The sequence below is a fragment of the Zosterops lateralis genome (assembly GCF_965231275.1).
Source record: "Zosterops lateralis genome assembly, chromosome: 1".
In the NCBI taxonomy this organism is placed as follows: Eukaryota; Metazoa; Chordata; class Aves; order Passeriformes; family Zosteropidae; genus Zosterops; species Zosterops lateralis.
In genome coordinates this window covers 520,998-543,616 of record NC_139762.1, presented here as the reverse complement: position 1 = coordinate 543,616, position 22,619 = coordinate 520,998, and the positions used below count along the sequence as shown (strand labels likewise).

At 65.3% G+C, this 22,619-nt stretch overlaps 2 protein-coding genes across 3 annotated transcripts in view; one reads left to right on the top strand and one right to left on the bottom strand.

Annotated features, from left to right (window-relative positions):
• Positions 1 to 27: 27 nt before the first annotated feature.
• Positions 28 to 5,827, top strand: AOC1 (amine oxidase copper containing 1). Of its 2 annotated transcripts, none has more exons than XM_083879463.1 (5): positions 28 to 86; positions 1,363 to 2,900; positions 4,221 to 4,509; positions 5,211 to 5,343; positions 5,542 to 5,827. In XM_083879463.1, the coding sequence occupies exons 1-5, from the start codon at positions 67 to 69 to the stop codon at positions 5,818 to 5,820; spliced, it is 2,259 nt and encodes a 752-aa protein (XP_083735589.1). In that variant the 5' UTR covers positions 28 to 66; the 3' UTR covers positions 5,821 to 5,827. The 2 variants fall into 2 exon arrangements, with proteins under 2 accessions (XP_083735589.1, XP_083735588.1); XM_083879462.1 differs by lacking the exon at positions 28 to 86 and adding an exon at positions 619 to 650.
• Positions 5,828 to 8,227: 2,400 nt separating this feature from the next.
• KCNH2 (potassium voltage-gated channel subfamily H member 2) overlaps positions 8,228 to 22,619 on the bottom strand; it is a gene marked incomplete at both ends in the record, with an annotated part of 48,127 nt that continues 33,735 nt past the window's right edge. Inside the window, 9 exons of the mRNA XM_083872749.1 lie at positions 8,228 to 8,389; positions 9,139 to 9,286; positions 10,142 to 10,319; positions 10,904 to 11,140; positions 11,227 to 11,326; positions 13,058 to 13,251; positions 14,267 to 14,519; positions 17,102 to 17,301; positions 22,162 to 22,540. Of these exons, the coding sequence (XP_083728875.1) occupies positions 8,228 to 8,389; positions 9,139 to 9,286; positions 10,142 to 10,319; positions 10,904 to 11,140; positions 11,227 to 11,326; positions 13,058 to 13,251; positions 14,267 to 14,519; positions 17,102 to 17,301; positions 22,162 to 22,540 (1,851 nt within the window). The remainder of the gene's footprint in view (positions 8,390 to 9,138; positions 9,287 to 10,141; positions 10,320 to 10,903; positions 11,141 to 11,226; positions 11,327 to 13,057; positions 13,252 to 14,266; positions 14,520 to 17,101; positions 17,302 to 22,161; positions 22,541 to 22,619) is intronic.

Genomic DNA, 22,619 nt, shown 5'->3' with positions numbered 1-22,619 from the left:
GGCCGGGGGTCGGTACCGGGTTCGGTACCGGGGGGTCCCTCCCCCCGCCCCCCCAACGTGGGCGAGATGCGGCGGAGACAGAGAAGGTGCGGATTTGGGGGGGTGGGGACACTGGGGACATTGGGGACATTGGGGACATTGGGGACAGGGGGGACAGTGGGGACAGAGGGGACAGGGGGGACACAGGGGACATGGGGACATTGGGGATATGGGGGGACGTGGGGGACATGGCGGGACAGGGGGACATGGGGGACATTGGGGACAGGGGGGACAGTGAGGGGACAGGGGGGATAGAGGGGACAGAGGGGACAGGGGGGACAAAGGGGACATTGGGGACATGGGGGACAGGGGGGACAGGGGAGACATTGGGGATATGGGGGACATGGGGACAGAGGGGACAGAGGGGACAGAGGGGACAGTGAGGGGACAGCAGGGGACAAGGGGGGACAGCAGGGACAGCAGGGACAGCAGGGACACCGCTCCTGCCAGTGGCCTTGACCCCCAGGCCGCTCAGGAGGGGGCGGGAGGGGGGCAGAGCCCCCGGGGGCGGGGAGGGGGGTCAGTGACCGCCCGGGGGGGCCGCGGGGGGGGGAGGGGTCAGTGCCCCGGGCCGGCCGCGCTGCTCGGATGGGGCGGGAGAGCCGGGCCAGGTGAGTGGGGGGCTTTGGGGGGCTCCCCGCGGTCGGGGGGGGTGATTTGGGGGGGTCCAACATTGGGGGTGCCCCCAGGCCCACCCAGGGGGGTTCAGCGCTGGGCTGGGGTTCAACAGCTGCCCCAGGAGAGGGTTTGGGGGTGTTTAGAGGCTCTGGGCTGGGGGGAAGGTTTTGGAGGTCACCCCATGGTGTCCTCAGTTTTTTGGGGGGTCACTCGGGGTGTCCCCAGTTTCCCTGGGGTCAACTTTAGCTCCTCTGGTTTCACTGGGGGTCACCCCATGGTGTCCCCGGTTTTCTTGGGGGTCACTCGTGGTGCCCCCAGTTTTTTGGGGGGTCACTCGTGTTGTCCCCAGTATCTCCGGGGTCACCCTTGGCTCCTCTGGTTTCACTGGGGGTCACCAGTTTTTTCTCCTGTTTTTTCTGAGTCCTTTGGTCCTCCTCATGGTGGTTCCAGTTTTTTGGGGGGGTCCCCCCTCGTTCCTCCTGGTTGTCCTGGGGGTCCCCCCTCGGTCCCTCTGGTTGTCCTGGGGGTCCCCCCTCGGTCTCTCTGGTTGTCCTGGGGGTCCCCCCTGGGTCCCTCTGGTTTTCCTGGGGGTCACTCCATGGTCACCCCAGTTTTTCTGGGCTGGTGGCACCGCTGGGGTCAGGGGGTCCTCAGCCCTGCCCCCTTCCCTGCCCAGCACTGACCCCCCTGTCCCCGTGTCCCCAGGATGTGGCTGCCAGGGCTGTCCTGGGCTCTGTCCCTGCTGGTCACCGCGGCCACCTCCGGCCCCTCCGCCGACCCCTCGGACCGCGCGTCCATCTTCGCCGACCTGAGCCCGGCCGAGCTGGGGGCCGTGCGGACCTTCCTGATGGAGCGGCCGGAGCTGGGGCTGTCCCCGAGCCAGGGGGGCTCCCTGGCCAAGAACTCTCTGTTCCTGGTGGAGCTGCTGCCCCCGCAGAAGCGTCGGGCGCTGCGGTTCCTGGAGCACGGCGGGGCCCGGCCGCCGCGCGAGGCTCGAGCCGTCGTTTTCTTTGGGGCGCAAGAGGAACCCAACGTCACCGAGCTGGTGGTGGGGCCGCTGCCCAAGCCCAACTCCTACCGCCCGCTGGCCTTCAAGGGCGGCCAGGCCGTGCCCTTCTGGGCCAGGCCCATGACCAGGCTGGAGTACGAGCTGCTGCACGAGGCTCTGGTGGCCTCGCTGGCCCCTCTGGAGCCGCTGCTGCTCCAGGCCACCGGTTTCGGTTTCCAGAACTGCTCCCGGCGCTGCCTGACCTACTCCGACATCGCGCCTCGCGGGCTGGGCCCCGGCGAGCGCCGCACGTGGCTGGTGATCCAGCGCTTCGTGGAGGGGTTTTTCCTGCACCCCGTGGGGCTGGAGGTGCTGCTGGACCACCGGGACCCCGACCCGCGGCGCTGGGCCGTGCGGCGCCTCTGGTACAACGGGCGCCACTTCGGCAGCGTGAAGGAGCTGCTTGAGAGCCACGCCCGGGGGGATCTGCCTTTGGTCATCCTGCCCGAGCTCCCTGCCCGAGGCCTCTTCTCCAGCTACGAGCCTCGAGGCCACTTCAGGACCCCCACGGACGCGCACGGCGCCAAGGTGTGCGAGCCGCAGGGCCGGCGGTACCGGCTGAGCGGGAACCACCTGGAGTACGGGGGCTGGAGCTTGGCCTTCCGCCTGCGCTCCTCGGCCGGCCTGCAGCTCTTCGACCTGCGCTTCGGCGGGGAGCGCGTGGCCTGGGAGCTGAGCGTGCAGGAGGCCATCGCCTTCTACGGCGGCCACTCGCCGGCGGCCATGCAGACCAAGTACATGGACGCCGGCTGGGCCATGGGCGCCTCCAGCTACGAGCTGGCGCCCGGCGTGGACTGCCCCGAGAGCGCCGCCTTCCTGGACGCCCACCACCTCCTGGACGCCGACGGCCCCGTGCGCTTCCGCCGCGCCCTCTGCGTCTTCGAGCTGCCCACGGGCGTCCCCCTGCGCCGCCACTTCGACAGCGACTTCCAGGGCGGTTTCCACTTCTATGCGGGGCTGGAGGGGCGGGCGTTGGTGCTCAGGACGACCTCCACGGTCTATAATTATGATTACATCTGGGATTTCCTGCTCTACCCCAACGGGGTGCTGGAGACCAAGGTGCACGCCACCGGCTACATCCACGCCACCTTCTACACGCCCGAGGGCCGGCGCTACGGCAGCCGCGTGCACAGCCACCTCCTGGGCAACATCCACACACACCTGGTGCACTACAAGGTGGACCTGGATGTCGCAGGTGAAGGGTCCTGATGGCTCCCGACACGCCCTGGGTGTGGGGAGGGTGTTGGGAGAGAGGTTGGACTCACGGGGGGGTTTCAGGGGTTGAGGTGACTTGTTGCTGGAAGGGTGGTGTCACCTGGGTGTCACCCTCAGGTGATGATGTCCCTCCATGGTGGCGTCTCTGCAGGGTCACACCTCTCCATGGGGGTGGAATCTCCCTGTCCTGGGGACATCTGGGGCTCCAGCCCTCAATGGCATCTCTGGAGGGTCCCAGCTCCCCATGGTGGCATCTCTGTGGAGTCCCAGTCCCCCAAGGTGTTATTTCCTAACCCACATCCGTGGTGGCATCTCCTGGTGTCTCAGCCCCCTGTGAGGGTGGTGGCACCTCCAAGGTGTCCCAATCCTCCATGGTGACATCTCAAAGGCCCTCCTCTCCATGCTGGTGTATCAAACTGGTCCCCAGCCCTCCATGATGTGATTGTGGGGTCACAGCCTCCTGTGGTGGTGGCATCTCTCCATCTGTGGGGTCACAGCCTCCTGTGGTGGTGGCATCTCCCTGCCCTCCATGTTGACATCTCCATGAGGTCCCAACCCACACCCACGGTGACACCCCTGTGGTGTCCCACCCCTCCACGGTGACATCTCTGTGGCGTCCCACCCCTCCACGGTGACATCCCTGTGGTGTCCCATGTCCCACCCCTCCACGGTGACATCCCTGCGGTGTCCCACCCCTCCACGGTGACATCCCTGTGGTGTCCCACCCCTCCACGGTGACATCCCTGTGGTGTCCCACCCTTCCATGGTGACATCCCTGCAGTGTCCCATCCCTCCACGGTGACATCCCTGTGGTGTCCCACCCCTCCACGGTGACACACCTGCTGTGTCCCACCTCTCCATGGTGACATCCCTGTGGTGTCCCACCCCTCCATGGTGACATCCCTGTGGTGTCCCACCTCTCCATGGTGACATCCCTGGAGTGTCCCATCCCTCCACGGTGACATCCCTGTGGTGTCCCACCCCTCCATGGTGACATCCCTGTGGTGTCCCACCTCTCCATGGTGACATCCCTGGAGTGTCCCATCCCTCCACGGTGACACCCCTGCGGTGTCCCATGTCCCACCCCTCCACGGTGACACCCCTGCGGTGTCCCACCCCTCCACGGGGACACCCCTGCGGTGTCCCACCCCTCCATGTTGACATCTCCATGAGGTCCCAACCCACACCCATGGTGACATCCCTGCGGTGTCCCACACTCATGGTGACACCCCTGCGGTGTCCCACCCCACACCGAGGCCGTGCCACTGCGTCCCCTCCATCAACACCCTTGTCCCCGCAGGCTCCGGCAACAGCTTCGAGACGATGGACATCCGCTTCGAGAACATCTCCAACCCCTGGAGCGCGGGGTCGCGGGTGGTGCAGCCCTGGCTCCACCGGCAGCCGCGGCGGCGGGAGAGGGAGGCGGCGCTGCCCCTGGCCCGGCCGGTCCCGCGGTACCTGCTCTTCTCCAACCCGCGCCGGAGGAACCGCTGGGGCCACCGCCGCACCTTCCGCCTGCAGCTCAGCTCCCACGCCGGGCCCGTCCTGCCCCGGGGGTGGCGAGAGGAGCGCGGTGTCACCTGGGCCAGGTGGGGCACGGGGAGTGCAGGGGGGCTGTAGTGTCACCTGATGTGTCACCAAGTGGGGACACAGTGTCCTTCACCTGGTCACACCGACCTGGTGGCACCTCACCAGATGTGTCACAAAGTGGGGACACGGTGTCCTTCACCTGGTGACACCGACCTGGTGGCACCTCACCAGATGTGTCACAAAGTGGGGACACGGTGTCCTTCACCCGGTGACACTGACCTGGTGGTGCCTCCCCATCCTGGCCTGGAGCTGGTCCTTGGGACCCTGGGAATGTCCAGAACTGGGGGCTCCCCTGGAGATGGGGAACCCCTCAGGAGCTCGAGCCCCCCTTGGGAGTTTTGGACACCCCAGAGCTGAGGGGGCTGTCAGAGCTGGGGAAACCCCTTGGGAATTTGGGACACTCCTGGGAGCTGAAGAGTCTCCAGGAGTTGTGAAACATCTTGGGAGAGGATGAAGCCCTGGAAATGGGGACCCCTTCAAGATCTGGGGACTCTCCTGGGCTGGGAAAACCCTCGGGAGCTGGGGGGTCCCTCAGGGGACTTGGGGAGTCCCCCTGGAGCTGAGGAGCACACAAAGCTGGGGACCCCCGTGTCCCCTCTCCCCAACCCTGTGTCCCCCTGACACGATGGGCCGTGGGTGGCACAGCTGGGGGACCAGGGGAGGGACAGGACAGGCTGACCCCACCCCTCACCTGTCCCAGGTACCACCTGGCCGTGACACGGCGGCACGAGAACGAGCCGAGCAGCAGCAGCATCTACACCCAGAACGACCCCTGGGACCCCCCAGTCACCTTCGAGAACTTCATCCGTGACAACGAGACCATTGAGGACCAGGTGACACTGGGGACACCTGGGGGGGACACACACGGGGCTGGGGGCTGCCGAGGGGCCTGGGGGGGTCCCATCCCCAGAGAGGGGGCTCATTTTTGGGGGTTCCCCATCTCCAGAGGGGAGTTTCCACAGGGTTCCCCATCTCCCACCGGTGTCCCCAGCTCCCTCAGGGTGTCACTGACACCGCGGTGTCCCCTCCAGGACTTGGTGGCCTGGGTGACCGTGGGCTTCCTGCACGTGCCCCACGCCGAGGACATTCCCAACACGGCCACGCCCGGCAACGCCGTCGGCTTCTTCCTGCGCCCCTTCAACTTCTTCAGCGAGGACCCGTCGGTGGCGTCGCGGGCCCCGGTGATCGTGCGGCCCCTGGACCCGCCCGCCTGTTCCCGCCTGGAGATCCAGCGCTGGACCGCGCCCAGCCCCGGGCCCTGCGCGCCCCCCGAGCCCTTCAGCTACAACGGCACCTACCGCCAGGTGTGACATGGCACAGCGCGCCCGGACGAGCCCCCACGTGATGTGGGACACAGCCGCCGCACCGGTGTCACCTCCCGCGACCCCATGGGGACACTGGTGCCACCAGGTCACCTCCCGCGACCCCACGGGGACACTGGTGCCACCAGGTCACCTCCCCTGACCCCATGGGGACACTGGTGCCACCAGGTCACCTCCTGTGACCCCACGGGGACACTGGTGCCACTAGGCTGTTGGGACATGTCACCACAGCGTGTCACCTGCTACCACGTGCCAGGCCCGGTGAAGGCAGTGTCACCTCCTGTCACCCCGGTGCCTTGTGGGACCCCGGTGACACCGCGGTGTGGGATGTGTCACCTGCTGCCACATGCCAGGCCCAGTGAAGGAGGTGTCACCTCCTGTCACCCCGGTGCCTTGTGGGACCCCGGTGACACCGCGGTGTGGGATGTGTCACACTGTGTCACACGGTGCCACCTCGTCAGGCTCGGTGACGGCGATGCCAACCCTCCCCACCAGCACACGGGACCGCAGTGTCACAGGGACAGCGCGATGTGGCACGTGTCACACGAGGCCACGTGGTGGGCTCAGTAAAGGTGATGTCACCTCCTCTGTCCCCGTCTGGATGTCCCAACCACTCGCCAGCTGTCACAATGTTTGTGACACCCGAGGTCGTTTTCTCTCCCCGTCACCCCCCAGGCGGTGACACACGGAGCCGGGGGGTCTCTGTCTGGTTTATTGGGGGCACCTACGCGGGGGTGACATGCAGGGGTGACAAGGGACAAACAGCACACGCTACGGGGGTGGCCGGGCGGTGGCGGCCCCCCGAGCCCTGCGTCCCCCTCCCTGTGCGTGGGGTGACACGGCCGTGTGACACCCGGCTGTGCAGGGGGAGCACCCGGGGGGGCTCGGGGGGACACTCGGCCAGGCCGGACGGGAAGGGACACACGGAGCTTCCCGACCCCTCCCTCAGCCGGGACGCGCTGGGAACACGCAGGGGACACTCAGGGGACACGCAGGGGACACACTGACCCGCCAGGCCACACCGTGTGTGTGTGGGGGGGGTCCTGGCAGGGGGGGACACACAGCGGGGACACGGAGAGGGGGGACACACACACAGATTGGGGAGGGGGTGACACCTGTGTCCCAGCGCAGCGGGACCCCCCCGGCCTGACACACACATGTGACGTCCTGGGGACACGCTCGTGCACACCTGTGCACACACACACACACCTGTGCACCCCCCGGCGCTCCGGGAGGAGGAGGAGGAGGAGGAAGAGCAGCACAGTCTGGCAGTCCAGGGCAGGGGGCCCCAGGGTGAGGTGGGATAACGGGGGGTCCCAGGGGCCGCCGGCACCGAGGGCAGTGTCCGTGGGGGACCCCGGCAGGCAGGACCCGGGGGGGCTCCGGGGGTCCCAGGGGACTGGAGTTCTGTCCCCACCTTCCAGGGTTGGGGGTCCCAGGGCTCTGGATGTCCCACGTCCTGGCCTTTGGGGGTCCCACATGCTGGGGACAGGGTCCTGTGGCTCCGGGGGTCCCACGTGCTGGGCTCCGGGGGTCCCGGGGGTCCGAGGACTCTGGGGGTCCCGGGGGTCCGAGGACTCTGGGGGTCCCACATTCCGGGATCGGGGATCGGGGGGCTCCAGGACTTGCAGGGGGGTCCCGCGGTTCAGAGCCAGGGATCCGGTGACTCCGGGGGTCCCGGTGGGGGCGTCCAGGGCTGCCGGGCGAGGGGTCCCACACTCTGGGGTCGGGGGTCCCATGTCCTGGGCTCTGGGGGGTCTCAGGACTCCAGGGGTCCCACGCCCTGGGGTCCGAGGGCTCCGGGGGTCCCGCGTTCCGGGGTCGGGGGTCCTGGGGCTCCGGGGGTCCTGCACTCCGGGGTCAGGGGTCCCATGTCCTGGGCTCTGGGGGTCCCGTGTCCCGGGGTCTCAGGACTCCAGGGGTCCCATGTCCTGGGGTCCGAGGGCTCCGGGGGTCCCAGGGCTCCGGGGGTCCCACATTCCAGGGTCGGGGGTCCCGAGGCTCTGGGGTCTCAGGACTCCAGGGGTCCCACATCCTGGAGTCTGAGGGCTCCGGGGGTCCCACATTCCAGGGTTGGGGGTCTCGAAGCTCCGGGGGTCCCGTGTCCCGGGGTTGGGGGTCCCGAGGCTCCAGGTTGGGGGTCCCAGGGGTCCCACATTCCGGGGTCGGGGGTCTCGAGGCTCCGGGGGTCCCGTGTCCCGGGGTTGGGGGTCCAGGGGGTCCCGTGTTCCGGGGTCTCAGGACTCCAGGGGTCCCACGTCCTGGGGTCCGAGGGCTCCAGGGGTCCCAAGGCTCTGGGGGTCCCACATTCCGGGGTCGGGGGTCTCGAGGCTCCGGGGGTTCCACACTCCGGGGTCGGGGGTCCCGGGGGTCCCGCCGTGCCCCGGCGCTCCCATTAGCTGCCGGGGTCGGAGCAGTGTCTCTGCAGGGGGGGGGTCCCCGGGGGGGTCCCCGTGGGAGGGGGCAGCGCCCCGGGCAGGGAGCGGCGCCGCGGGGGGGGCGGCTCCAGCAGCAGCACCACGTCCGGGGGGTCCGGGGCGCGCGGGGGGCGCGGGACCTGCGGAACGGGGAGGGGTCAGTGTGGGGGACCCGGCACCGGGGGCTCGGGGGTCACCCCCCACCCAATACCGGCACCCCCATGGGTGACCCCCGTGCACGGAGGGGCTGGGGAGGGGGGTGACCCGAATTTGGGGGCTCAGGGGTGACCCCAACCCACACAAACAGGAAGAGGAAATGACGCCCCCCAAACCAGACACAGCCCTGAATTTGGGGGGCTCAGAGGGGGCCCCAACCCACCCTGGACAGGAAGTGATGCCCCCTGAACAGGCACAGCCCCGAATTTGGGGGGTCAGGGGTGACCCCAACACACCATGGACAGGAAGAGGAATTGATGCCCCCTGAACAAGCACAGCCCCAAATTTGGGGGGCTCAGGGATAACCCCAACCCACACAAACAGGAAGAGGAAGTGATGCCCCCTGAACAGGCACACCCCAAATTTGGGGGTTCAGGGGTGACCCCAACCCACCATGGATGGGAAGTGATGCCCCCAAAACAGCACAACCCCAAATTTGGGGGGCTCAGGGGTGACCCGAACCCACCCTGGACAAGAAGAGGAAATGATGCCCCCCAAACCAGGCCCAACCCCAAATTTGGGGGGCTCAGGAGTGACCCCAACCCACCCTGGATGGGAAAAGGAACTGATACCCCCCAAACCAAACACAGCCCCGAATTTGGGGGGCTCAGGGGTGGCCCCAACCCACCCAAACAGGGGAACAGCCCCAAACCAGGACCCCCCAGGGTCTCACCTGGGCCAGGGGCCGGATGGGGGTGATGGGCAGGGTGGGGGGCGCCTGGTGGGGGGAGCTCAGGGCGCTGTAGGCGGGGGGCACCAGCACCTGGCGCTGCAGCAGGTGCACGATGGAGGAGATGTCCGTGCTCAGCCGGGACTCCAGCCTGGGGCAGCCGGGGGGGATGAGAGGTGGGACCCCCTGCCCACCCCCTCCACCGGGCCCCTGGGACTCCCCAGGACCCCCTGCCACTCCTCCAGGACCCCATGGGACCCCCCAGGACCCCCTGCCCCTGCCCCACCCCTCCAGGGCCCCCTGGGACCCCCTGCCCACCCCTCCACCAGCCCATGGGACCCCCAGGACCCCCTGCCCCTGCCCACCCCGCCAGGGCCCCCTGGGACCCCCCAGCCCCTGCACCCACCTCAGTGGGGATGGGGAGGATTCAGGTTGGGGTGAGGGGTTCCACATCCTTCTCCCCACTCAGAACTCTGCAGGCCCCCCCAAACCCCTCCACCCCCCAGCCTCACCCTTCCCTGAGCCCCCCAGGAGCCCCAGGACCCCCAGCCCCTGCCCCACCCCTCCCCTGAGCCCCCCAGGGCCCACTGCCACCCCTCCCCGAGCCCCCCAGGACCCCCAGCCCCTTACCCATCTCTCAGGTGGGATGGAGGACTTAGTTTGGGTTGGGGGGAATCTCCCCCTCCTCCTTTTCCTCCTCAGGATTCTCTAGACCCCTCAGCAATGTGGGGGGGGGGCTCCCATGGGGGTCCCACCGCCCTGAGCCCCCCTGAGGTCCCACCTGAGCCCCCAGACTCACCTGTTGAGCCCCCCTGAGGTCCCTCCCAAGCCCCCAGACTCACCTGAGCCCCCAGACTCACGTGTTGAGCCCCCCAGACTCACCTGAACCCCCCAGACTCACCTGTTGAGCCCCCCAGACTCACCTGAACCCCCCAGACTCACCTGTTGAGCCCCCCCAGACTCACCTGTTGAGCCCCCCAGACCCCCCCATAGCCCCCAGACCCACCTGTTGAGCTGTTTCTGGAGCAGGTCCAGGCGGGACTCCAGGTCGCAGCGCTGGCGGCGGGTCAGGCCCGGGGGGGGGTTTGGGGGACCCCCGTGGGAACAGCGGGGCAGCTCCTGGTACTGGCGGCCCCGGGGGTCACCCCAAAAACTGAAGATGTTGGAGACCCCCGAGAAGGCGCCTGGAAAAGGGGGGGGGGGGGTGGTTTTAGGGGGTGGTGAAGTGAGGGGAGGGTTGGGGGGATTTGGGGGGTGGGGAGGAGTCCTGGGGGTTTTGGGGGGCCTTAAATAGGGAGGGGAAGATTGAGACCCCCCCAATCCCCATTTGAGGGGTCCAGGGGCAGTTTCTGGGGGAGAATGGGGGGGTTCAAATTTGGGGAGGGGGTGTAGAACCCTGAGAGTGGAGAGCAGGAGGGGGGAACCCCCAGCCCATCCCTGAGAGACCCCAGGGGGCACAGGGCGGTGTGGGGTGGGGGTCCAGGGCAGTGTGGGGTGGGGGTCCAGGGGCAGTGTGGGGTGGGGGTCCAGGGGTCCAGGGGCAGTGTGGGGTGGGGGTCCAGGGCTGGGGGCGAGGCTGGGCTGGAGTTTGGGGGTCTGCAGGACCCTGAGTGGGGAGGGGGCTCCCCAAACCCAGCTGGGGGGCACAGGGGGACACAGGGGGCAGTGACAGGGGCTGGGGGCAGCAGTGACAGGTTTTGGGGTGTCTCTGACCCCCGATCCAGGAGGGGAGCAATGGGAGGTCTCCCCCCAGAGCCCCCAGACCCACCTGAGAGGGGGTTACACACATCACCGCCCCCCCTCTCCTCGGGCTCGGGGGGGGCCTGGGGGACCCCCCGGAACGGGGACAGCGCGGTGGCCCCCGGGGGGGGCTCGGGGGGCTCCTCCTCATCGCTGGAGCCGCAGCTGGACCCGCTCGGGGGGTCCCACTCAGCCGGACCCCGGGGGGCTCCGGGGGCTTGGCCGTCCCCCCGCAGCGCCCGGGACTCCGCGGGGCTGGGGGGATCTGTGGGGGGACAAACCGGGGTCACCGGGGGTCACCGAGGCCTGGGGTACCCCCCCGGGGGTCTCAGCCCCCCCCTGACCCCCCACCTTTCTCGGGGCGCCGGCGGAAGGAGAGTTTGCGGCGCCGCAGGCGGGAGAATCCTCCGTCCAGCTCGTCACTGCCCGGGGAGCCGGGGATCATGTTGGTCTGGGGGGACACGGGGGGCAGCTGGGGACCCTCCAAACTGGTCAGGACCCCCCCTCCGGGTCTCTCAGACCCTCAGAATTTGCTCAGCGCCTCCTCTCTTGATCAAGACCCTCCACCAAAATGGCACGGAATCCCCCAACCTGCTGCAGGACCCCTGACCTTTCCCAGGGCCCCCTCCCTTGATCAAGACCTCCCACCCAAAATTGCACAGAATCCCCCACCCAAAATCGTACAGAATTCCCCAACCTGCCCAAGACCCCCGACCTTTCCCAGAGCCCCCTCCCTTGATCAAGACCTCCCACCCAAAATCACACAGAATTCCCCAAGCTCCCCAAGACCCCTGACCCTTTTCAGGGCCCTCCAGTCTTGATCAGGACCCCCCACCCAAAATCACAGAGAATCCCCCAACCTGCTGAAGCCCCCTTTTCCAGGGCCCTCCTGTCTTGATGAAGACCCCCCACCCAAAATGGCACAGAATCCCCCAACCTGCCCAGGACCCCCGACCTTTCCCAAGGCCCTCCTGTCTTGCTCAGGACCCCCTACCCAAAATGGCACAGAATTCCCCAAACCTGCTCAAGCCCCCTTTTCCAGGGGCCTCCTGGTGTGCTCATGACCCCCCACCCAAAATCGCAGTGACAGGGGGGGTCACAGAATCCCCCGACCTGCTCAAGACCCCCAACCTTTCCCAGGGCCCCCTTCCTTGATCAGGACCCCCCACCCAAAATCACACAGAATTCCCCAAGCTCCCCAAGACCCCTGACCCTTTTCAGGGCCCACCAGTCTTGCTCAGAATCCCCCACCCAAAATTGCAGAGAATCCCCCAAACCTGCTCAAGCCCCCCAACCTTTCCCAAGGGCCTCCTGTCTTGATGAAGACCCCCCACCCAAAATCACAGAGAATCCCCCAACCTGCTGCAGGACCCCCGACCTTTCCCAGCCCCCCCTCCCTTGCTCAGGACCCCCCACCCAGAATTGCAGAGAATTCCCCAAACCTGCTCAAGCCCCCCAACCTTTCCCAGGGCCTCCTGTCTTGCTCAGAATCCCCCAAGACCACCTGAACCCCCCAACCTGCTCTGAACTCCCCAACTTCCTCAGGATTTCCAGTTTGCTCAGGACCCTCCAAACTGGTCAGGACCCTCCCTGTCCCCCCCAGACCCCTCATTTCTTCAGGACCACCAATTTTTCAGGATTTCCCCATTCCCTGGTACCCCCCATCCAGCTCAGGACCCCCATTTCCCACTCCCATTCCCCATCACCCCCCATCCTGCTCAGGTCTCTCAGCCCCTCAGAATTTCCTCAGCGCCCCCTCCCTTGATCAAGACCCTCCACCCAAAATCACACAGAATCCCCCAAACCTGCCCAAGACCCCCAACCTTTCCCAGGGCCCTCCTGTCTTGCTCAGAATCCCCCCAAGACCACCTGAACCCCCCCCAAACCACCTGAACCCCCCAACCTGCTCTGAACTCCCAGTTTGCTCAGGACCCTCCAAACTGGTCAGGACCCCTCCCCTGTCCCCCCAGACCCCTCATTTCTTCGGGACCACCAATTTTTCAGGATTTCCCCGTTCTCTGTCACCTCCCATCCAGCTCAGGACCCCCATTTCCCCCCCCATTTCCCACCCCCATTCCCTGACACCCCCCATCCTGCCCAGGACCCCCATTTCCCACCCCCATTCCCTGACACCCCCCAGCCAGCTCAGGACCCCCATTTCCCCCCCCCATTCCCCCCTCACATCGCGCAGGTTGAAGGTGATCTCCAGGGTGCCCCAGAAGCGGTCGGAGAACTCGGGGTACATGTCCAGCACCTCCAGCAGGTCCTCCCGCAGGATCTTGTGCAGGTCGCAGTAGGTCAGAGCCCGAACGTCCGCGCGGGATTTCCCGGGACGGGCGTGGAGGTGAAGGGGCTCCCCAAAGGTGTCGTTCTTACCTGGCGGGGGGCACTGGGGGGTCATTGGGGGGCTTTGAGGGGCTTTGGGGGTCTTTGGGGGGTCTCTAGGGGGTCTCTGGGGGGTTATTGGGGTTTCACTGGGGGGTCATTGGGGGGCTCTGGGGGTCATTAGGGGGTCTCTGGGGGGACACTGCAGGACCCCTGAGGGACACTGTGGGACCCCCGGGAGACACTGCCAGACCCCTGGGGGACACTGCAAGACCCCCGAGTGACACAGTGGGATCTCCAAGGGACACTGCGAGACCCCCGAGGGACACTGTGAGACCCCCAAGGGACACTGTGGGGACAGTGCAGGACCCCTAGAGGTGGCCTGGGGGTCCTGGAGTGTCTCCCGGGGGTCCCACAGTGTCCCTTGGGGGTCCTCACTGTCCCTTAGGGGATCCAAAGTGTCCCTCAGGGGTCCCCCAGTGTCCCTCGGGGGTCCTGGAGTGTCCCTCGGGGGTCCCACAGTGCCCCTTGGGGGTCCTGGAGTGTCCCTTGGGGGTCCCTTAGTGTCCCCGGGGGTCCCTCAGTGTCTCTTGGGGGTCCTGCATTGTCCCTTGGAGGTCCTGGAGTCTAGGGGCACTGGGGGTCCGGGGGCACTGGGGGTCCGGGGCCACTGGGGGTCTGGGGGCACTGGGGGTCTAGGGGGTCTGGGGGCACTGGGGGTCCGGGGGCACTGGGGGTCTGGGGGCACTGGGGGTCCGGGGGCACTGGGGGTCTGGGGGTCTGGGGGCACTGGGGGCACTGGGGGTCCGGGGGCACTGGGGGTCTGGGGGCACTGGGGGCACTGGGGGCCTAGGGGACTCGGGGTCTGGGGGTCCGGGGGCACTGGGGGTCTGGGGGCACTGGGGGCACTGGGGGTCTGGGGGCACTGGGGTCCGGGGGCACTGGGGGTCGGGGGGCACTGGGGGTCTGGGGGCACTGGGGGCACTGGGAGCACTGGGGGTCTGGGGGCACTGGGGGTCTGGGGGCACTGGGGGTCTGGGGGCACTGGGGGTCTCGGGGGGCTCACCCAGGATGGCCACCACCACGTCCCCGCGCAGGATCTCGATGGAGCCGCGGGAGATGAAGTAGAGCGCGGTGAGCACGTCCCCGGCGTGCACCAGCGTGTCCCCGGGGGGGGCGTGGGTGGTCTTGAACTTCATGGCCAGGGCCCGCAGGCAGCCCTTGGTGGCCCCCCGGAACGGGGCGCAGTTCTGCAGCAGGCTGCGGTTCAGGTGCAGGCAGATGTCGGCCTGCAGGCACTCGGGGAAGCCCTTCAGCACCTGGGGGGCACAGGGGGGTCACAGGGGGGCACAGGGGGACATAGAGGGGCACAGGGAGGGCATAGGGGCGGCATAGGGGGGTCATAGGGGGTCATAGGGGGTCATAGGGGGGCACAGGGGGGGCATAGGGGGGTCACAGGGGGGCCACAGGGGGGCCACAGGGGGGTATAGGGGGTCACAGGGGGCTCACAGGGGGGCATAGGGGGGGTCATAGGGGGTCATAGGGGGGCACAGGGGGGTCATAGGGGGGCATAGGGGGGCACAGGGGGGCCACAGGGGGGGCACAGGGGGGTATAGGGGGTCACAGGGGGCTCACAGGGGGGTCACAGGGGGACATAGAGGGGCACAGGGGGGGCATAGGGGGGTCATAGTGGGGTACATGGGGCACAGGGGGGCACAGGGGGGTCACAGGGGGTCATAGGGGGGCATAGGGGGGTCAGAGGGGGTCAGAGGGGGGCACAGGAGGGTCATAGGGGGGTCACAGGGGGGCCACAGGGGGGGCACAGGGGGGTATAGGGGGGCATAGAGGGGCACAGAGGGGCACAGGAGGGTCACAGGGGGCATAGAGGGGCACAGGGGGCACAGAGGGCACAGGGGGGGCACAGGGGGCACAGGGGGTCACAGGGGGTCACAAGGGGCATAGAGGGGTCATAGAGGGGCACAGGGGGGTCATAGGGGGGTTAAAAGGGGGGCACAGGGGGGGCACAGGGGTCATAGGGGGGTCACAAGGGGACATAGGGGGGTTAAAAGGGGGTCACAGAGGGGCACAGGGTGGTTAAAAGGGGGTCATAGGGGCTCACAGGGGTCACAGGGGGGGCACAGGGGGGCACAGGGGGGTTAAAAGGGGGTCATAGAGGGGCATAGGGGGGTCATGGGGGGCACAGGGGGGCATAGGGGTCACAGAGGGTCACAGGGGGGTTAAAAGGGGGGCACAGGGGGGTCATAGGGGGGCACAGGGGGGCACAGGAGGGTCATAGGGGGGCACAGGGGGGCACAGGGGGGTCATAGGGGGGCATAGGGGGGTCATAGGGGGGCATAGGGGGGTTAAAAGGGGGTCACAGAGGGGCACAGGGGGTCACAGAGGGCACAGGGGGGTCATAGGGGGGCACAGGGGGCACAGGGGGGGCACAGAGGGCACAGGGGGGTCATAGGGGGGCACAGGGGGCACAGGGGGGTCATAGGGGGGCACAGGGGGGCACAGGGGGGCAAAGGGGAGCACAGGGGGGCACAGGGGGGCACAGGGGGACCCCAAAATTTGTGATCAGGGGCTTAAATTTGGGATCACAAGCCCAAATTCGGGAACAGGAGGTCAAAATTCGGGATCATGACCCTGAAATTTGGGGTCAGGAGCTCAAAATTTGGGGTCGGGAGTTCAAAATTTGGGGTCAGGAGCTCAAAATTTGGGATCGGGAACCCAGATTTGGGATGGGGAGCTCAAAATTTGAGATTGGGAGCCAAAATTTGGGATCAGGACCCTGAAATTTGGGATTGAGACCCCCCTGGAGAAGATCCCATCCATGGGCATCTCTACACCTTGAGGACTCCGACTCTCCCCGTTGGCAGCTGTAACCCCCTTCCCCTCTTTCTCCATCTTTCTCACTATTCTCTATTTTCTCTCCCCACTCTCGCATTGTGGGCACTAAATAAAAGCGCATTTTGTGTTTAAGCAAACTGGTTTGTCCCCTGTTGTGTCTTTTGTGCTTTGAGATCCCCAAAACCAACCATCGGGTTCCCCGCAGATGTTTGGGGACCCTGAGAGATGGGATGGGATGGGATGGGATGGGGATGGGATGGGATGGGATGGGGATGGGATGGGATGGGATGGGATGGGGGGGATGGGATGGGATGGGATGGGATGGGGATGGGATGGGATGGGATGGGATGGGATGGGATGGGATGGGATGGGGATAAAGGGATGGGATGGGATGGGATGGGATGGGGGGGATGGGATGGGATGGGGATGGGATGGGATGGGGGGGATGGGATGGGATGGGATGGGGATGGGATGGGATGGGATGGGGATAAAGGGATGGGATGGGATGGGATGGGATGGGATGGGATGGGATGGGGATGGGGATGGGATGGGATGGGATGGGATGGGGGGGATGGGATGGGATGGGATGGGATGGGATGGGATGGGGATAAAGGGATGGGATGGGATGGGATGGGGATAAAGGGATGGGATGGGATGGGATGGGATGGGATGGGATGGGATGGGGATAAAGGGATGGGATGGGATGGGATGGGGATAAAGGGATGGGATGGGATGGGATGGGATGGGATGGGATGGGATGGGGATAAAGGGATGGGATGGGATGGGATGGGGATAAAGGGATGGGATGGGATGGGATTGGGATGGGATGGGGATGGGGATGGGATGGGATGGGATGGGATGGGATGGGATGGGATGGGATGGGGATGGGATTAGGGATTGGGATGGGATGAGTTGTCCCCCTGCTGTGTCTTTTGCACTTTGAGATCTCCAAAACAAACCATCATGGCACTGGTAACGCTCCCTTGAGGAGGGGGCACCGAGGGCCGTGGTGGGGAGGGGTCCCAGGGAGGTTTTTTTGGGGTCTCACCGCGTTCATGTCGATGCCGTTGGTGTAGGACCAGGCGTGCTGGAAATACTCCTCGAGGCGCTGGCGCAGCGGGTTGGGGATCTGGTGGAAGCGGATGAACTCGCGCACCCGCAGCATCTGCGTGTGGTACCGCGCCGTGCCGGAGTACAGCCGCTGGATGATGGCCGACACGTTCCCGAAGATGCTGGCGTACATCAGCGCTGGGGGAGCGGGGTCAGGGGGGCTCTGCACCCCCAAACCCCACCCCAAACCCACCCCAAATCCCCACTGCCATCCCCTAGGCCAGGGCTGTAGGGTGCCCCTCCGGGTGCCCATGTGCCAGCATTGGGTGGTGGCCAAGGTGTTCTCAAAAATGCTGGCGGGGTGTGTTGGGGGCTCTTCACCCCCAAACCCCACCCCAAATCCCCACTGCCATCCCCCAGGCTGGGGCTGCAGGGTCCCCATGTCTCAGAATCCCAGAATCACAGAATGTGCAGGTTGGAAGAGACCTTCAAGATCATCGAGTCCAACCCAGCCCTGACACCTCAACTGGGTCATGGCATCGAGTGCCACATCCAGTTTCCTTTTAAACACATCCAGTGTTCCCAAAAATGCTGCCCGACATCAGCGCTGGGGGAGCGGGGTCAGGGGGGTTCTGCACCCCCAAACCCCACCCCAAACCCTCATTGTCACCCCCCGGGCTGGGGCTGTAGGGTCCCCATGTCCTAGCACTGGGTGGTGGCCGAGGTGTTCCCAAAAATGCTGCCCTACATCAGTAATGGGGAGGGGGGCATGTTGGGGGATCTGCACCCCTCAAATCCCACCCCAAACCCTCATTGTCACCCCCTAGGCTGGGGCTGCAGGGTACCCGTGTCCCCAGGTGACAGCACTGGGTGCTGGCCTAGGTGTTCCCAAAAATGCTGCCCAACATCAGTGCTGGGGGAACGGGGTCAGGGGGGCTCTGCACCCCCAAACCCACCCCAAACTCCACCCCAAACCCTCACTGCCATCCCCCAGGCCAGGGCTACAGGGTCCCCCTCTGTGTCCTCAGGTACCAGCACTGGGCAGTGGCTGAGGTGTTCCCAAAAATGCTGGGGGAACGGGGTCAGGGGGGCTCTGCACCCCCAAACACCACCCCAAACCCCACTGTCACTCCCCAGGCCGGGGCTGCAGAGTCCCCATGTCCCCGAGTACCAGCACTGGGTGGTGGCCAAGGTGTTCCCAAAAATGCTGCCTGACATCAGCGCTGGGGGAGTGGGGTCAGGGGGGCTCTGCACCCCCAAACCCCACCCCAAACCCCCCACTGCTGGCAGGGCTGTAGTGTGGGGTCCCCATCATCACTGAGGGTCCCCATTGTCACTGGGGGTCCCACCATCACAGGAGGGTGTCACAGGGGTTCCCATCACCACACAAGTTCCCACTGTCACCAGACCCCCATAAATGTGAGAGGATCATTGTCATGGGGTACCTCTTGTCACTGGGGGTCCCCACCATCACGGAGGGGTCCCCATCATCACTGGAGTGCCCATTGTCACAGGGGTCCCCACCACCAGATCCCCATAACTGTGAGGGGATCATTGTCATGGAGGTCCCCATTGTCACAGTGTCATTGTCACAGCAGTGCCAAGAGTCACCAAGATCTCTGCCATCAGGGCAAATCCCAGATGCCTCAGCCCACCTGTCCCCAGGAACTGCCAAGGCCACCACTGAAAATGTCCCCAAGTGTCACAACCATAGGGTTTTTAAATTCCTACACCAAAGGGGACTCCACCACTGCCCTGGGCAGCTGGGACAGGGCTGGAAAACCCTTTTGGGGAAGGGATTTTCTCAATATCCAACTAAACCTTCCCTGGAACAACTCAAGGCCATTCCCTCTCCTCCTGTCCCTGTTCCCTGGGGGCAGATCCCAAATCCCCCCCGGCTGTCCCCTCCTGTCAGGGACTCGTGCAGAGCCACAAGGTCCCCCCTGAGCCTCCTTTTCTCCAGGCTCAGCCCCTTCCCAGCTCCCTCAGCCCCTCCTGGGGCTCCAGACCCTTCCCCAGCTCCCTCAGCCCCTCCTGGGGCTCCAGACCCTTCCCCAGCTCCCTCAGCCCCTCCTGGGGCTCCAGACCCTTCCCCAGCTCCATTCCCTGGACCTGCTCCAGCCCCTCAGGGTCTCTCCACAGCTGCCCCCAGGACTCCAGGGGGTCTCTCAGCAGGGCCAGCACAGGGGGACAATCCCTGCCCTGGGCTGTGCCCACCCTGGGGTGCCACAGCCCTGGGGCCACCATCAGCCTCTTGCCCACCTGGGCACACCTGGGCTCGTGTCCAGCCTCCAGCACAGCACCCCCAGGGCCTGTCCCAGCCCCTGTGCCCACCCATGGGTGCTCCATGGGGCAGGTGTGACCCACAGGCTGGTGTGACCCACGGCCTGGTGTGACCCATGGGGCTGGTGTGACCCACAGGCAGGTGTGACCCATGGCCTGGTGTGACCCCCAGGCTGGTGTGACCCATGGCCTGGTGTGACCCACAGGCTGGTGTGACCCACAGGCTGGTGTGACCCATGGGCTGGTGTGACCCATGGCCTGGTGTGACCCACGGGCTGGTGTGACCCACAGGTTGGTGTGACCCATGGCCTGGTGTGACCCCCAGGCTGGTGTGACCCATGGCCTGGTGTGACCCATGGCCTGGTGTGACCCCCAGGCTGGTGTGACCCATGGCCTGGTGTGACCCCCAGGCTGGTGTGACCCATGGCCTGGTGTGACCCACAGGCTGGTGTGACCCATGGCCTGGTGTGACCCATGGCCTGGTGTGACCCACGGCCTGGTGTGACCCATGGGCTGGTGTGACCCACAGGCAGGTGTGACCCATGGCCTGGTGTGACCCCCAGGCTGGTGTGACCCATGGCCTGGTGTGACCCACAGCATGGTGTGACCCACGGCCTGGTGTGACCCACGGGCTGGTGTGACCCACAGGTTGGTGTGACCCATGGGCTGGTGTGACCCACAGGTGTCCCCACCCACAGATCCAGATCTCTCTGCAGAACCTCCTGTCGCCCCCCAGAGTCACATCCCACCCACCCGTGTCACCTGAGGACAGGACACGGAGTGTCCCCAAACCTCGGAGGGCAGTGAGGGGGACAAACAGGGCTGGCCCCAAAACTGGGCCTGGGGGGCTCCTATAGAACCCCAGTGTGTGTGGGGACAGAGCCAGGTGTCACACACATGTGGGGACACACACATGGCTCTGCACACACATGGGGACACACAGAGCTCTGCACACACACACAGCTCTGCACACACACACACAGCTCTGCACACACATGTGTGGGGACACACACAGCTCTGCACACACACAGCTCTGCACACACACACAGAGCTCTGCAGACACACACAGCTCTGCACACACACACAGAGCTCTGCACACACATGTGTGGGGACACACACAGCTCTGCACACATACAGCTCTGCACACACGTGTGGAGACAAACACACAGCTCTGCACACACACAGCTCTGCACACACACAGCTCTGCACACACACACAGAGCTCTGCAGACACATGAGTGGGGGGACACACACAGCTCTGCACACACACAGCTCTGCACACACACACAGATCTGCACACACACACACAGATCTGCACACACACAGCTCTGCACACACACAGCTCTGCACACACACACACAGCTCTGCACACACACAGGGGCTCTCACACCCCCGTCACCCACATCCCATCCACACAACACAGATGGGGATGATCCTCTCGGAGCTGGTGCTGGGGGACAGGCCCCCAGTGTCCCCGGGGCCCTCACACACACCTGGACACACACACAGGTGCTCACACTCATGCACATACAGGTGTGTGGATACACACTCACACAACCTTTAACACCTGCACAGGTACTCACACATACACACACAGAGGTGTGAACATACACAACACAGGTGTGGATACACACTTACAGGTGCTCACATATACAGGTGTGTGGATGCACACTCATATAGCCTTTCACAGCTGCAGAGGTGCTCACACACACACATACACAGGTGTGCACACACACACAGCCTCACACACACACAGGTGCTCTCACACACGCACAGGTGTGCACACACACACTCACACAGCCTCTTACCCCCACACAGGTGCTCACACACACACAGAGGTTCTCTCAGACACAATGGTGTGCAGACACACACACACACACTCACACAGCCTCTCACACCCTCCCAGGTGCTCACACACACACAGGTGCTCTCACACACACACAGGTGTGCACACACACACACACAGCCTCTCACAGCTGCACCAGTGCTCTCACACACACACACAGAGGTGTGGATGCACACACACACAAGTGTACACACACACAGGTGTGCAGATACACACACAGCCTCTCGCAGCTGCACAGGTGCTCACACTCAGGTGCTCACACACACAGAGGTGCTCTCACACACACACGTGCTCTCACACACAGGGGTGTGGATACACACACACAGAGGTTCTCTCACACACACAGGTGTGCAGACACACACACACACAGAGCCTCTCAGCCCCCCACAGGTGCTCACACACACACACACAGGTGTGCACACACACACTCACACAGCCTCTCTCACACACACACAGCCTCTCACAGCTGCACAGGTGCTCACACACACACAGGGGTGTGGACACACACACAGCCTCTCACACACACACACACACACACACACAGAGCCTCTCACAACTGCACAGGTGCACACACACACACAGAGGGGTGTGCACACACGCTCACACAGCCTCTCACCCCCACACAGGCGCTCACACACACACACACGGGGATGTGGATACACACACAGGTGTTCTCACACACACACAGGTGTGCACACACACACACACAGAGCCTCTCACCCCCACACAGGTGCTCTGACACACACACAGAGGTGCTCACTCATACACACAGGTTCTCTCACACACACAGGTGCTCACACATGCAGAGGTTCTCTCATACACACAAGTGTGCACACACACACACAGGTGCACACACACACACACACACATACACAGGTGTGCACACACACACTCACACACCCCCTCTCAACACCCCCGGCAGCCACTCACATCCGATGAGCATGACGCAGATGGAGAAGATCTTCTCCGAGTTGGTGTTGGGCGACACATTCCCGAAGCCCACGCTGGTGAGGCTGCTGAAGGTGAAGTAGAGCGCCGTGACGTACTTGTCCTTGATGGAGGGGCCGTAGCTGCCGTTCAGGGGCTTCCCAATCTGCTGTCCCAGCGCGTGCAGCCAGCCCGTGCGCTGCCCCTCCACGTTGCCGATGGCGTACCAGATGCAGGCCAGCCAGTGGGCGATCAGGGCGAAGGTGCACATCAGCAGGAAGAGCACGGCCGCTCCGTATTCCGAGTATCGGTCCAGTTTCCGCGCCACCCGCACCAGGCGCAGCAGCCGGGCGGTTTTCAGGAGGCCGATGAGAGTGGTGGTCTGCAAAGTGAGGGGGAAAAAATGGGTTTGTGGAGGGTTTTTTGTGTTGGAGTGCAGGGAATCCCTCTGGGCACCCTGG